The sequence below is a fragment of the Platalea leucorodia genome (genome assembly GCF_965183815.1).
Source record: "Platalea leucorodia genome assembly, chromosome: 4".
NCBI lineage: Eukaryota > Metazoa > Chordata > Aves > Pelecaniformes > Threskiornithidae > Platalea > Platalea leucorodia.
In genome coordinates, this window is record NC_138826.1 from 35,040,620 (window position 1) to 35,056,852 (window position 16,233).

Here is a 16,233-nt window from a genome sequence, read left to right on the forward strand (position 1 = left end):
AAATACTTAGCTATGGGGAGTAGCGGAAGCTGTTTTTCAGGAAAAAGCTGAGTCTCTGCATCAGTTTCTGCTGGAATGCATCCTAATTTTCCAAGAAAAATCTGCCATGCTTTTGCTACCATGCTGTGAAATGCAAAAGTAAAATCTAGATACTAAATATCTGAACTAATTTCCCTTTATACCTTGGTAACATTTGGGTTTTTTCCTCAATCATCTGAAGATATACCTATGCACGCTGTAGCATAGTGCAGAAGTGGTATGTTACTGACAAGTATATTGTCCTAACTGAAAAAGAGCATGCGGTCATGTAAATAGTCTGAGTACTAGAGCACAACCAGCGAAGGTCATGTTTATAGCTCTGGCAAGCATTTGTCATTTCCCAACTTGTGACTTTTCACTTTGTCCTCCAACACACCATTAAAATTACCTTCTTAATTTTTAAAGAAACTAAAATTTTGGTATCATCATTTCAATCCAGACTTCGAAACCTAGCCTACGCGTAGCACTGGTTTTCCAAATGCCTTTGTATGTTCCCTTTAACAGCTGTTCATCCTGCAGCTGTGTGTCACGGAACCAGCCCGCCCTGTTGCCTCCTTGCCTCATTCCCTGCACATCCAAATACCAGCTCACCTCCGCGTGCTGCTTCTCTGGAACGTCCCCCTGGCCTCGTTCATCCACGCTGGCATCTCCTCCTTCCTTCTCTTTTCCCTCGCCGTTTTCCTCTACGAACTAATTGCCAACGTTTTCTAACTGATGTTCTTGTATTTTAATACTTTTGTCTTGGAAGTAGTCAAATCCTGGTTGATAACCGCAGCTCAAAGAGAGATCAATACTGCTGCGTGGGCGGTTCTAGCAGTCCTGTGGGTCCTGGCCTTTTTCTTCTCAGTCCACCTCCCTTGTTCCAACACTTGCATAAAATTTCCGTCCTCCTCCCAGAGGCCTTGAGTTTAATACGGACCCTTTACTTATGGGCCAAAGAAGGATTTTACTGGATTTACTGATTAACCTAAACACTACAAACACCTGAAAACATTGAAAGAAATTTCCCTGTCCCACTGAACACCTTACCTACTGAATTTTACCATTCACCTCTTTTTCTGCTGAACACTAAGTCTTTCCATGAAAAAATGTACGTTATTTATTTAAAATAGAAAAATGTTCCTTGACTATTACTTAAAAATTACTTATTCTTTCCTTCTTAAATTTAGCACTATTGATTAACCCTGTATAGACCTCCACTGGGATAAATTTGACCCCAAATCGTTAAGAAATTAAAAAGTTCTCTCTCTTGCTGGAAAGAGATTCTTAAAAGAATGTGTTATACGTATAACCAAAGGCAACCAAGTTACTATGGCTTCAGGCACTACTGCTTATCACCTGTGTGACGACCATAACCAGTCCTCACTCCTGATTGTGAAATAGAAAGGCTTAGCTTAAAGATAGCCTGTGCTAAAGCATTTTTGGCAGTGAGGGAAGGCTACGAGTGAGCACCAAGCCGGTTACAGTGACTCAGCTGCACAGCAGTAACTCTTTAAGCCACGGAAATAGGATTACTTTAGAGCTGGCTAGCAAGGTGGCCTAGAAGTTGGCGTGTGATCACTACTTAGCGTAGCCCAAGCAGCGGCAGACCCACACCTCACACCCTCTGGGACCCCAGTTAGTAAGCTACCTACCTCCAACTCTCCAACAGAGCAGGATCACACCCTACCCTAGTACAAAAGCGCTTATATACCGCACCTATCTCAAAGCAGGCGAAAGTAAATATGGCACTGCATCAAGAGATAATGGGAGAACAGACGTACAGAGAGAGAGAAACATACGGCTTTCCCTGCAAGGGAGCAGCTTTTCTCACCGCTGCCTGACCACGAGGACTCTGCAGAGTCTTCGTACGCCAAGCGGGCCCTTCCCCTGGGTCGTATCAGCAAAACCTTCTCTTGCCATTTGAAAGCCAGCTGCTATGGGGAGGGCTGAAGGCCAAGGGAGCTGCTTCCAAACAGAGGTGACCTTGCAAGCTTTCTCCCACCCTCCGCTCTCTCACTGAGCGACCAAACGGGACCCTTGGGATTCTCTGAAAAAGTAACAGAGAGAGAAAAAAAACCACCAAGTGGAGCTCGGCACTGATGTAATAGAGGCCGGAGGGGCCTTACGGGTCTGGCAGCCAGCGACGGTGACGGAATTCAAAGGACCTACAGGGAAGTGGTTTCAAAAACGGTGGAGAGCGCCATGCTCTGAGCCCAGGGAACTGCCCGGCGCGGTCCCCGCCACAGCGGGATGGACTCGGGGTGCCCCACTGCACCGCTAGCCGGCACCTGCCAGGGAGGAGACAAACCCCTCGTGCTCATAAAGCATCGGGACTACAGCCACGTGTGCCGTTCATTCCGTACCAACTATCCTAGGAAACAGATTTCAACTTTCCCAACAGGTAGTGTCAGCATTTAAATTAACAGTAAGCTACGTCAATAAAACGATAAATGACTTCGATGCATTTTGCTGCTTTTGAATGCACTTATGTAAAATAAATATCAAATGGTTTTAACACAGCCAGAGATAAAGATACGCGGGGAAGAAATCACAAGTAAACATACCACATCTTTAACTGCGTCTCTTCTGCTGTCAGGTAAAAGACTAAAAGTGATGGTCCAAATTACGGTGTTCTGTGCATTATAAGATTAACCAGTTTAATCAATGATTCCCGTTTGTTTCTAATTACATTCTTCATAACACAGTATCCATACGCATTCCTGTTGATATTTTATTTTCAAAGTTATGCCAGTAATAAGAAAGAGTGATAGTACAGCTTTTTGCAGACTCAGAATTACACTTGCAAATTGAGCTGTGGGTTTCCTTCATCTCAGTAATTATTAAAAATATCTTTTTTTACCTTCCTGCCCGTATCTGAGACCCAGGATTGTTGACACTTCCAACAATATTCTTGAATATATTTTTAAGTTTTAGACATAAAGGTCATATTTTTCCCAGATTATATAATCACATTACCTTTAGAAAACACTAAAGATACATGAAAAACTTACAAATGTCAAGTAATAACTCTTTCCACAGCCATTAAGGGATTTCTCCCTCTCTCTCTCTCTCTCTTTTGGTCAAGGCTGCATACAACTGGCGAAAGTATCTCGCAGCTCTGCAGCTGCAGTGGCTAAGAGTGACACCACGCAAGTGAACGTCGTCTTCCTCGCGGCCAGGACTGGTCCCAGACAGTCAGAGAGTTCAGAAGGAATAAGGCCACGACTAACTCACAGCACCCATCACCACAGCCTAACCTGGGCGGCGTCAGAGACATCAGCACGGATCTGATTTGCACCAGTGGAAATCTGTGGAGCTAAGCTCAGAAGATCAGAACGAGAAGATCAGATCTCTGCCAATTCATGCACGGGGAGTTGCATGCTGCACAGCCTTTCCTACTCTGAGTCACTCCAACTCCTGCTCTAGGCTGTTCAGTAGCAAACTGTCAATAAAACTCATTAATGATGTGCTTTATATAGAACTAGTGCATTTAACAGAGAGGCTACAACAAATGAAGAGTGCAGCAAGGGGTGAATTACGTGGTTAATGGAATACAGGATGTGTGTCAGTAAAGAAGTGGTAAAGGTGGGTGGGAGTCTTAATGTTACATAGATCTGCTTGAAGTTTGGTATATATATGAACCTAATTCCCCTTTTGATTTCAGTACAGTTATATCTAGCACTCCTCTGTGTTTCTACGGATATATAAATTCTCTGATGAATAACTGATAGCCAACTTTCTTTTACGTAAGCCATTACTGGAGAGCCAGCAACTATTACAGACATCTTGTTTGTCTTCTTTCTTTTTAGTCTTGTTCTCATCTGAATCATGTTTGGCTAGCATTCGTATCGATCTCCTTGACTGGTGGTAGCTATGAAAAAAAAAATAACATATACTCTTGCAGAAGCGGTGGCAGGAACAGTGCAAAAAAGGTGTTCTTTGACACAGATTCTTCGTTTTTTGTCCTATGTAAACATGCATCTGCAGCCGTTGGCAACATTATAACGGAGGATGGTTTCTGTACTGCTTGTCCAAGTTCTACACCTCCTGAAATCTTCTAGCATCATGACACAACATTTAATTACAGCTAACAACTGACCTTCTAAGCAGGCAGCTGTCATTTTCATCCATTCAAGACTGTTGTTTGGCCTGATGGTTACAGGTAATTCTAACTTCTCAAACCAAATTAAGAGAATCTGGGAAGCAACCCCTAGAAGAAAGTGAAAACGAGCAAGGGATATTTCACAAACTTGAGGGGAATTGTAAAACAGCAACAAAGAAGCGAGAAGCTGAAAAACTCTCATTCCCACAGAAGAGTTCAGGTAGCAAGGAGAGGAGCCTAGAAGGAGGGCGAGGGTTGGGCAGGAGAAAATAGCTGTAACACTTCTCAACACATTCTCTTTCTGTGTGTGGGGAAAAAAAAAAAAAAAAACCAAACACAGCAAGAGACCAAAACCGTAACCTGAACCTGACCTCCCTCATACTGGTTGTATCATAAAACCACTGGGCTGAACTTTGGTCATTGCATCACCGACACAAAGCAGTCTCAAAGCCCAGCCAAGCAACTACACCGTGATGTTTTTTTTTTTCTTCACGTGCACTCAGGATGGTAGAGGCCAGCTGAGAATGCGGCCTTTCAGAAGAAAAAGCATGTCAATTTAATTGTCAGTGGGCGGGACAGCTTGCTTTTCTTTTGAGGTTGGGTTTTGTTATTTGGGTTTTTTTTTAATATTACTGCCCTGAAAAATGTGGGTGTGATATAGCATTTAACTGGAACGTTAAGTGCCAAGGACGTATTTTTGTCTGTATCTGTTAGAAATGGAAATCAATACAGTAGTTAAAAACACTGAGGATCATGAGGTGATCAGTTATGCAAAATACAAACCTTATCACCAACGTAACATGGCACCGGGAATGTTTCCATAAAGATGTTCTTAAAATCTTAATAAACATCCTTGTACACAGGACGTGTGATTCATGGTTTGCAGAGTGATAAGCACTAAAAGAGTCAAGTAATTCACCTAATGCCACCCAGCGAGTCAAGATCAGGCTGAGATCAGAACTCGGGATCCTGGTTTTCCATCCTGATCTTTCTTACAACTGCATGTTACTCCAAGCACACAATGTCCTACCGATACCAAGCATTTCTGTTTCCACAAAACAGTTTATTTTTGTGCTGCATAGAAAAAGAACCAGTGTGTTCAAAAGTGAGCATTCTAGCAATCACTTGCAAGCATAAAATGTAATTGCTGAGGCAGGACAACTGGATAGCTTAAGCCTATAGAGAGGTAATTTATCATTATCACTGGTAACGATAACTGCCAAAAATTCAAGTCCGCACTCCACAATTAAATTGACTGCCCCTGCAGAAGGGGACTGAATAGAAGAGCACGCTGAACGTTGACCCTTCCAAATCCCTTGGCTTCTGACGAAATGCCAGTTGCCAATCAAGGCAGCAGCGGGGAGGCTGTCGGCGTCCTCAGCGGTCCACTCCGATACAGAAAAGCTCACAGGCCATTAAAGACTCTACCTCTCAACTCAAGACGTTTTCCCTCTCATCCTCAGCATCCCGCCAGGCAGTCCTGCTCCTGCCAGGTATAGAAACGCTCACCTGATCTTCACCCCATGCTCCCGACACTGGCACTGGAGAGAGAAATGACTTAAAACATCGGCGTGTGAACATGAAACAGCTGAAGAGCGCAAGGCTTTCTAGCTGCAGGTGTAACTCGAAAGCAGCAACTCGAATGAACATCCTCCTGTAGAGGAGGAACATCCTCCTGAAGAGGAAGCAATAATGCCATGACCTATGGCAATAATGCCATGACCTAAATTTGCGTCCTGCGCAGCAAACTTACTTTATAGAGGGAGGGAAATAGGTTTGGGAAGAGACTCAAGGCACCGATCTTTGTTTACAGTATCAGTATTTTGTCTTCTACTGGGCCATCACAGGCCCGCAACATCTATATCTCTGGTTCATGTACAATATTTCTGATTCATGTATGATATGTAAAAATACTATAAGGCCACATGTATCTTACTTACATTTAACGCATGCCTTCAGACTTGAGTTTGCCTCTAATCAAGAAAACACATTGGTTTACCTTGGTTTTAAATGAAATTTTTTAACCTGGTGGGCTGCAGCCACTGGATTCCTATTTGACTGAGTATTATCAGTCGGCTGTTTTTCAGAATCCTAACCCCAGCTGGGCCTAGGCCTACCACGGTACCTAGGTGCTCAACACCCGCTTAAATAATTGCACTCAAGGTGGTGCGAGCCTGCATACTTTTGTGATCGGAGCCTAACTTTGCTTAACAAATCCCATCGCTAACAGGTTAATGTCTGGCTTCGAAACCACGATACTTTCTAGGCATGATCCGCTACGCGCAGTCATGCGTGTTAGAGAGAGGGTAACAGGATCGTTGCCACGTGTGTATAAATGAAATAAAACGTTGCGTGTAATGCCCCGGCAGAACAAGTGCTGTACCCTTTTTGTGCATCAGCCCCAAACAACCCCCCGCGGGCTCCTCCGGGCTGCAACCGAGCCAAAAGATTATCCGTCCTTTCTGTCACGCGTGGATTCTCCGAGGATCAGCGTCTGGAACTCCACGTGCTTGCTCGATGTTCGTCTGTGGTTAAAGATAATGAGTTCAGATGCAATCACGCTCAAAAGCGACGCGACGGCGGCGCACGGGGGACGGCGCACGCCGTACGGGAAGACCCCGGGCCCGCACCCCAGCGGGAGCGGCGGTGTCGGCAGGCGACTTGGGAGCTGATAAATTTGCCAAAACGGCTTAGCCGCAACAAGCAGCGAGCGAGCAAAACCAAGCCGTTCGGGCAGCCCGTTACACGTCCGTGACGCTCTACCTGCGCGACCCTGCGCGGTTTTACGCGGCTAAGCTCGAGCCGAGGACAAAGCTCCTCCCGCGCCTCCTCCTCGCCCCCCCGCAGCCGCGCGGGCGGCGCGGGAACCGTCCTCATTGCGAACATAAAGGCGGGAACGCGCTGGCGGCGCGGGAACCGCGCTCGGTACTGCGGCTCCCCGTCCCCGGCAGGCAGGGCGCTGCGCCCAGCCCCGGGCGGGCCAGGCCGCCGGGGGGGAGCGGGGCCGTGCCTCTGCCTCTGCCCGGGCCCCCGCAACCGGCGGGCAGGCGGCCTCGCCCGCCGCCGCCCCCCGGCGCCTGGCCGCTGGGGCCGGGGCTGCGGCCCTCTCCCGCAGGCCTCGCCTCGCCCCCCGCGGCGCTAAGATGGCGGCCGCAGGCGCTGCCGCCGCCGCCGCCGCACACCTCCGGGCGCCGGCCGGCCCCGCCGCCCCGCTCCCCGCCCCGCCGGGCGCAGCCCCCGCCGGCCACTCACCTCCGCCGGCCCTGCTGGGAGCCCCAGTCCTCCCCCCTCCGCCGCCGCCCCCGGCTGCGCGTCCCCCCGGGGAGCGGCGGGGCTGCGGGGCGGCGGCGGGCAGGACTACGGGCCCCGTGGTGCACGGCGGCGCGGCGGCGCCTGCGCGGCGGGGCGGGGGGAGGAGGCGGAAGCGGCGGCGAGGGGACCGCCTGCCGCGGCCGGGCGCGGCGGGGCCGGGCCGGGCGCCGCCATGCCCCGGGACAACATGGCCTCCCTGATCCAGCGGGTGGCGCGGCAGGCGCGGATCACCTTCCGCAGCCCGGCGGGGCCGGCCTTCGGGGAGAACCTGCACCGGCTGCAGCAGCTGCTGGACGAGGTGCGCGCCGAGGACTTGCACTTGGCCCCGCGGGGGCCGTCGGCGGCGGCGGCGGCGGCGGGCGGGGGGCTGCCGTGGGCCGGCGCGGTGCCGCCCGTCAGCTACATGCACATCTGCGAGACGGAGAGCTTCAGCATGGGCGTGTTCCTGCTGCGGAGCGGCGCCTGCATCCCGCTGCACGACCACCCGGGCATGAACGGCATGCTGAAGGTGCTGTACGGCACGCTGCGCATCGCCTGCATGGACACGCTGCCCCCCGCCGCCGCCGCCGCCCCGCCGCCCCCCGCCGCCGGCGGGCCCTGCCACCGCGCCCTGTTCCGCTCCCGCCAGCAGTACACGCCGGCCTCCCCGCCCTGCCTGCTCTCGCCGCACACCGACAACCTCCACCAGATCGACGCCGTGGACGGGCCCGCCGCCTTCCTCGACATCCTGGCGCCGCCCTACGACCCCCAGCACGGCCGGGACTGCCACTACTACCGCCTGCTGGAGGGGCCGCCGCCGCCGGCCGGCGCCGAGCCGCCCGGGCTGCCGCGGGAGGTGTGGCTGATGGAGACCCCGCAGGCCGCCGACTTCTGGTGCGGGGGAGAGCCCTACCCCGGGCCCCGCGTCTGCCTCTGAGCAGGCGGCGGCGGCGGCGGCCCTCGGGACGGTTGGCGGGAGCCCGCCGCCGCCCCCCGGCCGGCCTTCTCGCCGGGCCCGCCTCACGGACCGGCCTCCCGGCCCCGGCCCCGGCCCCGGCGGGCAGCACCGGCGGGACCACGGCTGCGCTTTGCCCGGTGCCCCGCGCCCGGCCGGCGGGACGGCGGCTGCTGGCGGGGGCCCCTCGGGAGCGCTGCGAGTCCAGGCCCTCCGCTGTCCGCCGGCCTGCCCGGCTTTGCGAGCCGGGGGCCACCGAGCACCAGAGCGCGCTTGTGTCCTGCGGGCTGACGTGGAGGAGCAGCACGGTCACGCTTCTGCTCGGCCGGACGGCTGGGGGAAAACAGTCCAGCGTCCTGTGTAAACAGGGCCGCGCGCCAGCGAGGGGGGACCGGGCTCCGGCAGGGAGAGCCAAGGCAATAGGAGTTGTGGCGGGGTGCCCCGGCCTCTCCCGGTGGGGCTTCCAGCACCAGAGGCGGCGGGCGCTGGTGGGCCGGCGGAGCATGCCCACCCAGCCTGGGCCGGGGGCCGGTCTGGCTGCGGCCTTCGGGGGCTCCGTCTCCAGAGCGAGTCTCAGCAAGAGCGGTGCCCTGCTAGCAAAAAACAAACCCAGAACAACTCCTGAGCCGGGACATGCTCCTCCAGTAAACGCCAGTAATCCCCAGGGCCGGAGTTAAGGGAATTCCCGCTCCAAAGGGACGCTGTCAGGTTCAGAACTACTTTTTAACAGTTCCTTAAAGCGTTGCGTATAAGATCTTGCTATTGCAACTGCGAATTACAGAGTACGTCTATGCATATTTCCTTCGGCTAGGAGAAGGAGACTAGTCAGCTGCTAATTAACCTCGCTTGGAACCTCTCGTGCAGCAGTGGCGGAGGGTAGCAGAAACTGTGGGCATCCTAAGAGAAAAACCAGTTATCCACTGTTGCGTCATGGAAGCTTTTCTAGAAACATGACGTATTTGCAAACCCTATATATACAGCGGCGCGCATACCCTAGGTACAGCTAAGATTTGACCTGATGTCTTCTCTTTAAAGTGTGGTCTGTGTTTTTATATGGACAAGTGAACGCTTTGGGCTTTTGAAGCCTTGCGGTTTCCCTCTTTATACTATTTATAAAGACTACTTTTTCATAAGGCTTTTAAATAAACGTAGCATAGAAGAGACACCGTGAATTTCGCCTTGCTATGATGGAAGCAGTCTGGAGACGCAGTTTGTCCATGGCGGGGGACGCGATCTTTCTAACAGGGGAGAAACTTTTTCTATAGGTGAAATACTCCATCTGTACTGCAGGGACCGGCCTCGTGCCCATTCATCCTAACGCACGCTTCGTACCACAGACCCAGGCCGGGGCAGCCTTGGCCCTCTTGGGAATTTGAATAAGAAAACGCGACTTACCAACCTCCTAAGTGATGTACCAACCTGCTCCAGAAATCGCTCCACAACTGGCTTTAATTTTTCTTTGTGTATTTATAAAAGCAGACTTGCTTTTCCTGTACAGTGGCTTGTATGTGTGAATTTTGAAATGATTCTGATACGGCATTGCCTTTTTTTTTTTTTTTTTTTTTTTTTGGCCTGCGAAAGAATGAATGTAAAATACAGTCAGCATTATGCATGCACAGATTAATTCTTTTGCAAGGAAAAATTGGTGGAAATTATTTCAGGCGATTTCCCTTTATTCTTACAGCACTTTAAAGTGTCTGATATTTCTGCAGCTGGCTTACCTGTTTTTCCTGGAATTCCCCTGCAGCTTAGCAGTAGTTAATGTGCAACAATTCTCTATCGAATGTAGTCATTAACTATAACGCAATGCCTCCCTGTGTTACAGCCTGTTTCTAACTCTCTCCGATGCTAATGAAGACCATCATCCTTTTTCAGAAGTCCACAAAGAAGATAGCAGTGGTGCATGCAAACAGCTGTACTGGAAAAACAAACTGCGACAGAGAGCATTTTTTATCTCATCTGTTCCATCCTCCCCTTAGGTCTTTCTGCTTGGTTTTTAATTTTTTTCTCTGTGTGTAAAACCTAGTCGAGATGTTTAATGGGACAGGACTTTAATGCATCTTTCTGTAGAGGACAGCATGGTTCCTTACACTGCGGAGTGCTGTTAACAACCATGGCAAAAACATTTTTCTTTTTTCTTTTTTTTTTTTTTTTTTAATAAAGGTGTTAGCATCAAAGTATTAAAGCCAGGAAAAATAATAGCAAAGAAAACCTGAGATGCATTAAAGAAAAGCCTCTTTGTGTAACTTCTTGCTTACTCAGTAACTGAAACTTACTTCATATGTTCTGGATATCTGTAAGCGGAAGGTTTAAGTCTGTAATGCCGTTCCTTCTCTCTGCAGTCTGGTTATTGTGTTTTCACAACAGCAAAATTACTGTTATTGCTGAATTATAGAATAAATACAGAATATCTCACCACTGACCAGTCATTACTTTCCTTCACGAGTACCACAGTCTTGAACCAAGTACAGAGCGCAAGTTTCTTTTGCCGAACAGCCCGAGCGGTGCGACTGGCCTTTCTTTGAAAGGTGACGCGTAACACTGCGTTCTCGGCCCAAATCTTCCGCCGGCTCCCTGCGGGCAAATCCAGGCACCTGCAGCGTTACCACTTTTGAAGCTGGCTGGTACTGTAAGGCAAAGGCATGGGTTTAAGATCGCTGATGCTATTACACGATGTAAGGTTCTCTTGCAGCTGTATGCTAGGCATTGGCAGTTTCCTTAATGCAGCTCATTTACAATTTCTGTGTTGTTTATCTCGTTTTGCTTTTGACTGGGTTTTTAATCTTGTAGCGTGGCTGCAGACAGTAGTTTGGAGAGTGCGAGTGGAGCCTCGGATTGCGCCCCTGGGTAGCCGGGATCCCAATTTCGCTCACGACGCTCTGGCTGCGACCGAGCTGTGGTTATCCGAGGCCGTGGCAGTACCTCCGGCAGCCCAGCAGGCTGAGAGCACTGGATCCTTGTCCGACTCCCTGTACCGCAGCCCACCGATGCCGACCGAGGAGGCCGCGGCTCCCGTGGGGTTGCGCTCCCGTGTGACATGCCTCCAGCAGCAGGCCGTGGTCTCTTTTGGGGGCCGGGAGCACACGGGATCAGCTGGCGAAGCTGCAACCCGCCAAGAGATGCGGCAGGGGTGGCGAAGGCTTGCTTTGCTCCTAAGGTGGACGGCGGGGTGGTGAGCATGGTGGCTCTGGAGCTGGCGTCGTTCTGCGGCTCCTCCGTCTGCTCCGTGCCCGGCTTTGGAAGCCTGCTTCACGTCCGATTCAAAACCAGGCGCGCCGCTTCAGCTACCACTGACCGCCTTTCCCAAGCAAAGAGCAGCTGCCCCCAAAGCCAGGGCCCGTTCCAGAGACGGGGAGCAGAGCGTTTCAGGCAGAGCAGGCAGGTGCCGCTGGGCCTTTGCGCAGCGGGACCCGGCACCGGGGTGAGCGGAGGCTGGGAGCGGCTGGGCGAGGGCTTTGCCCCCGCTCCCTGCGGTGCTGGGCTGCGGCATTGGCGGTGAGGTCCGTCCTGCACGGCTCGCCTGCGCGGCGCGGTGCGGGCCGTACCGGGGGCCTCCGCGGCAGCGGGGCCGGTACAGCCCCGCACCGACGGCAGGACCCGAGGGTGGGCCCCGGCCGGGATAACATCTTAAAAAACAACAATCAAAATACGTTTAAAAAAAAAAACAAAGGCGCGATGTTGCGGCCAGATGGGTTCAGCAGAAAAAGCCCGGCGGTGCCGCGGGGGTGAGCGCCGCCGCCCCCGGGCCCCGCGCAGCCCCGCGCCGCCGGGAGCCGCCTTCCCCGGGCGGCGGCCGTCGGCGCTCGCTGTTCCGCGCCCGCTCGGGGAGGTCGCCTGGGGCGGATCGTAACCGCGGAACAAAACAGAAAGTGAGTCAAAAAAACCCACCCCGCTCTCCGGTTCATATTATCCCGTCTCGCGTCTCCGAGGGAAATCCCCCGCGCCCCAGAGCGAGTGTTTGCGCGGCGGGGCCGGGGACGCCGGTTTTCCGCGCCGAGGCGGTGCGGTGCGGTGCGCCCGGGCCCGGCGGCCCCGCAGCTCCCCCCCCGCCGCCGGGGTCCGGCGCGGCCCGGGGACGGGCGGGAGGCGCCCCCTCCCCCGGGCCGGGCCGGGGAACCTACGGAAATAAAGGTGTCAGTTTAGCATAATTAAGAGATTTATTTGTCGTCTTTTATAAACGTTGTAAGCACCGACCCTATTGTCGAAAAGTTTATTTACAGAGTGGCCAGGAAGAAACCCTCTCTCCTTCCAGCTCCCGTTAGTGGTTGTGCATTATTCGTGTTATCTGCTGCGCGCCGGCTCCCGGCGGACAACGGGCGTCGGTTCCAGCCAGAGTTATGTACATCCCGTCCCAAGTCCTACTACAAACGTAACACTTCGAAGTCACCAAAAAAGAAAAACAAAACCAAAACCCCAAACCAGTGCGTACAAAAATATAGTCTCTAAAAAAAAAAAAAAAAAAATCCCAATATTAATAGGCAGAAATGTACAGCCATACTAAAACCAGGGAGGGAAAACTTTCCGGTCTCGGTGTCGCCGCTGTCGTCGGAGCGGATCGGTAAGGCACCCCCCACATGCAGACAGGGGACCGGGCTCTACACCACACAAGGCACCAAGGACACCTCACCACGACGGCACTGCATGCATCCATCCTCCCGCCGCAGCCCCTATGTACACCCGCCGGCCCGGCCCGGCCCGCCCCGGCCCGCCCCGCTCCGGCCCGGGGGAGCCCCGCGGCGCCGCCGGGTGCCCATCGCGCCCCGCCGGGCTCCGCGCCCCGCCGCGCTGGGCGGCGGCTCAGCGCTGGGTCCTCCGCGCCCTCAGGGCGTCCGCGTCCGCGCCGCGCAGGGGGCCAGGGCGGCGGCGCCGCTCCCGCCGCCGGGCTGCGGGCACCCGCCGGCGGCGGCGGCGGCGGCGGCGGCGGCGGCGGCTCCTTTCCGCTCCTTCTGGCGCAGGTGGATCTTGGTGTGCCGCTTCCTCTCGTCGGAGCGGGCGAACTTCCTGCCGCAGAAGTCGCAGGCGAAGGGCTTCTCGCCGGTGTGCGTGCGGATGTGGGTGGTGAGGTGGTCGCTGCGGCTGAAGTTCCGCATGCAGATGCGGCACTGGAAGGGCTTGTGGCCCGTGTGGATGCGGATGTGCCGGGTGAGCTCGTCGGAGCGGGAGAAGCGGCGGTCGCAGCCCTCGGCGGGGCAGGGGTAGGGCCGCTCGTGGACCGGCGTCTTGCTGGGCCGGTTGGGGTACTTGCGGGGCCGCAGGATGGGCCGCAGCGGCAGGTGGTGCGGGCTGTAGGCGCCGGCGGGCAGCCGGGCGCCCGCGCCCTCGCCCCCGCCGCCGCCGGGAGCGGTGCCGGGGGCGGCGCCCGCCGGGGGCGCCCCCATGGTGAAGTTGCGGATGGTGGAGAGCGGCGTGAGGGGCGGCGGGACGCGGAGCGAGTCGAGGGGGCAGGGGAAGGGCTTGCGGTCGGGGCCGGCGTGCAGCTCCCGCTGGCACTGGGGCGGCGGGAAGAAGCCGCCGTACTCGGGGATCATGGTGAAGAGCCCGCCGTCGGCCGCCGCTGCCTTCGGGGAGGGGTAGGAGGGCGGCGGGGGGAACGGCAGCGCCCCGCCGCCGGCGGCGGGCAGGAAGGCCGAGGAGGGGTCCTGCGGGTACAGGTCGCCGCAGCCCGAGTAGGGCGGCGGCGGCGGCGAGTAGAGGTGCTCCAGGTCGGCCGGCTGGCCCTGCGCCATGGTGCAGCCGAGGGCCCCGGCCAGCGGGTTGGGGGAGGCGGCGGAGGCGGCGGTGGCCGAGGAGGAGGCGGAGGAGGCGGCGGAGGAGGCGGAGGAGGCGGCGGAGGAGGGCGTGCTGACCCCCTGCAGGATCCCCGCGCTCACGATGTTGATGATGCCCTCGGGGTAGCAGCCGGCGCCGGGGTACTGCGGGTCGATGGAGAATTTGCCCATGTAGGTGAAGGTCTGGTTGCGGGAGGCCGGGGCGTTGGGCGCGAAGCCGCCGCCGTAGGGCAGGTCCAGGGCCCGCTTGTCGCCCATGTCCACGTTGATCATGCCGTCTGGGGGGGCAAGGAGCCGGTCAGCCCTCCGCGCCGCCGCCCGCCGGGCGGCCCGGCACCGTTCCCGCTCCCGGTGCCGCTCGCCGCCCGGCCCGGCGCGGGGCTGCGGCGCCCACATGTTGCGCTCCGGCTGCGGGGGCTCCGCGCCGGCCCCAACTTTTCCCCCGAGCCGGGCTGCCGCGAGGGGCGCCGGGGCCGCCCCGGCCGGGCGGCGGGCGAGCCCCGGGGGGCCGCGGCCCCCGTCCCAGTCCGGCCCCCCCCCCCGCCCGCCCGCCGCCCTCCGCGGGCGGCCCGGCCCCGCACCTGCGCGGCCGCGCGGGCTCCGCTTACCTCCGGCCACACCGCTCATCTGGTCAAACGGCCCTGCCAGGTCGGCATTGGGGAAGATCGCGACCGAAGTTGGCAGCGCGGCGGAGATGTCATCCGCGGGGTAAATGCCCTCGGGGAGCTGGTGCACGAACCCGCCGAGGGTCACCGGGATCTTGTCCACCGCCTTGGCGGTCATCATGGGGGCGGCGGGGCGGCCGGGGGAGCGGCGCTCCCGGCCAGCGGTGCGCGCCCGGGGCGGGGAGGGGAGAGCGGGCGAGGGAGAGGAGGGGGCGCTTCCCCCTGCCTCCCACTACCGGCGCGGGGGGACGGCGGGCGGCCGGCGCGGCGGGCGGGGAGGCATGTGCGGGCGGGCGGCCGCCCCGTCGCGGCGCTGGGGTGCCCGCGGTGCCCCGGGAGAGCCGCGCTCCCGCCGCAGCTCGCGCTGGAGGACAAGTCTGGCGGTAAGTATTTATGGGGGCCCCCTGAATGCCCGGGACGTCACTGCCCATATAAGGACTGAGGAACGGGGCCCGGCGGTCACGTGGGCGCCCGCGTGCGGGACCCGCCGCCCCGCGCCCGCCCCGACCCGCCCGCCTTCCGCGCCCCGCGGGGGCGGCCCCGACCCGCCCCGGGCCCCGCTCGGCCCCCGCCGCGCCGGCAGCGCCCCGCCGCCGCCGCCGCCCCGCCGCGCCGCCCAGGGGGGTATTCCGGTGGCGCGGCCCTTGTCCTAAAAAGGCGAGGATCCGGCCCCGCCCCGCCTGCCCTTTTTAGGGCTCGTTCCGGAAAATGTTAAAAACGCTCGGAAAAGCAGAGGAGGTCCCGGGGCCGCCCCGCCGGACCCCGCTCACTTTCTCAGCAGCCCGTAACCGCAAAGCGGCGGCGGGTCAGAAAACAGCCGCATTCACGGAATCCGGCTTCTCCTTTTTTAAAAAAAAAAAAAAATAGAGAAAATATTTCTTTTTTTTTTTTTTTTTTTTTTCTGAATTACGGGTGGAAAGAGGCGCCGAGCGGAGCGTCGCTGCTTTTTTTGGAAAGTGTCTGATCTATATATACCGTCGCCAAAACGGAACCGCCTGCTCCGCCGTCGGTGGCTTGTTATTGTACCGACGGGCGCAACCGGGGACGGGACGGGACGGAGGGGGGCGGCGGGGGGGACCCCCCCCCGCCGCCCCCCTCCGTCCCGTCCCGTCCCCGCCGTTCCCCCCTGCTCTTGCTTCCACTGCCGTGTCCCGCTTCCCGAGGCCTCATCCTCGGTCCCACTCCCACTCCCGTTTTTGCTTTTCTTTCCCTACGCTCTCCTCCCTAATGAGGGTATCAAACCAAAGAGTGCTTAAATTCTAGCTTTTTTTTTTTTGCTTTTTTCTTTTTTCAAAGTACTAAAAATAACCTCCCTTGTGCCTCCCTTCCCAGGAGAAGCCAATCTTTCATATGCTGTTCCCAAGCTCAGAGCTTGCAGCCCCTACATCTTCTTGCTGATGAGGGTGTCAGATGTAATTATTTTTGAAAGCT

The 16,233-nt window shown here is 56.5% G+C and overlaps 2 protein-coding genes and 1 long non-coding RNA gene across 5 annotated transcripts in view; 1 reads left to right on the forward strand and 2 right to left on the reverse strand.

Annotated features, from left to right (window-relative positions):
- LOC309589163 overlaps positions 1 to 7,486 on the reverse strand; it is a 55,597-nt gene extending 48,111 nt beyond the window's left edge. For all 3 annotated transcript variants that reach the window (XR_014227881.1, XR_014227882.1, XR_014227883.1), the window contains exons 1-2: positions 7,376 to 7,486; positions 6,507 to 6,648 (exon numbers count right to left, since the gene is read on the reverse strand). This is a non-coding gene — a long non-coding RNA (uncharacterized lncRNA). The remainder of the gene's footprint in view (positions 1 to 6,506; positions 6,649 to 7,375) is intronic.
- Positions 7,487 to 7,586: 100 nt separating this feature from the next.
- On the forward strand, positions 7,587 to 10,724 carry ADO (2-aminoethanethiol dioxygenase). The gene has a single exon (XM_082309134.1). It carries the CDS (start codon positions 7,608 to 7,610, stop codon positions 8,349 to 8,351), a length of 744 nt encoding a protein of 247 aa, XP_082165260.1. The 5' UTR covers positions 7,587 to 7,607; the 3' UTR covers positions 8,352 to 10,724.
- Positions 10,725 to 13,189: 2,465 nt separating this feature from the next.
- On the reverse strand, positions 13,190 to 15,233 carry EGR2 (early growth response 2; the record flags this gene model as incomplete). Its single annotated transcript, XM_082311086.1, is given in 3 exon segments — positions 13,190 to 14,415; positions 14,746 to 14,996; positions 14,998 to 15,233. Coding segments are annotated over 3 exon segments (1,713 nt in total).
- Between the last annotated feature and the right edge of the window lie 1,000 nt (positions 15,234 to 16,233).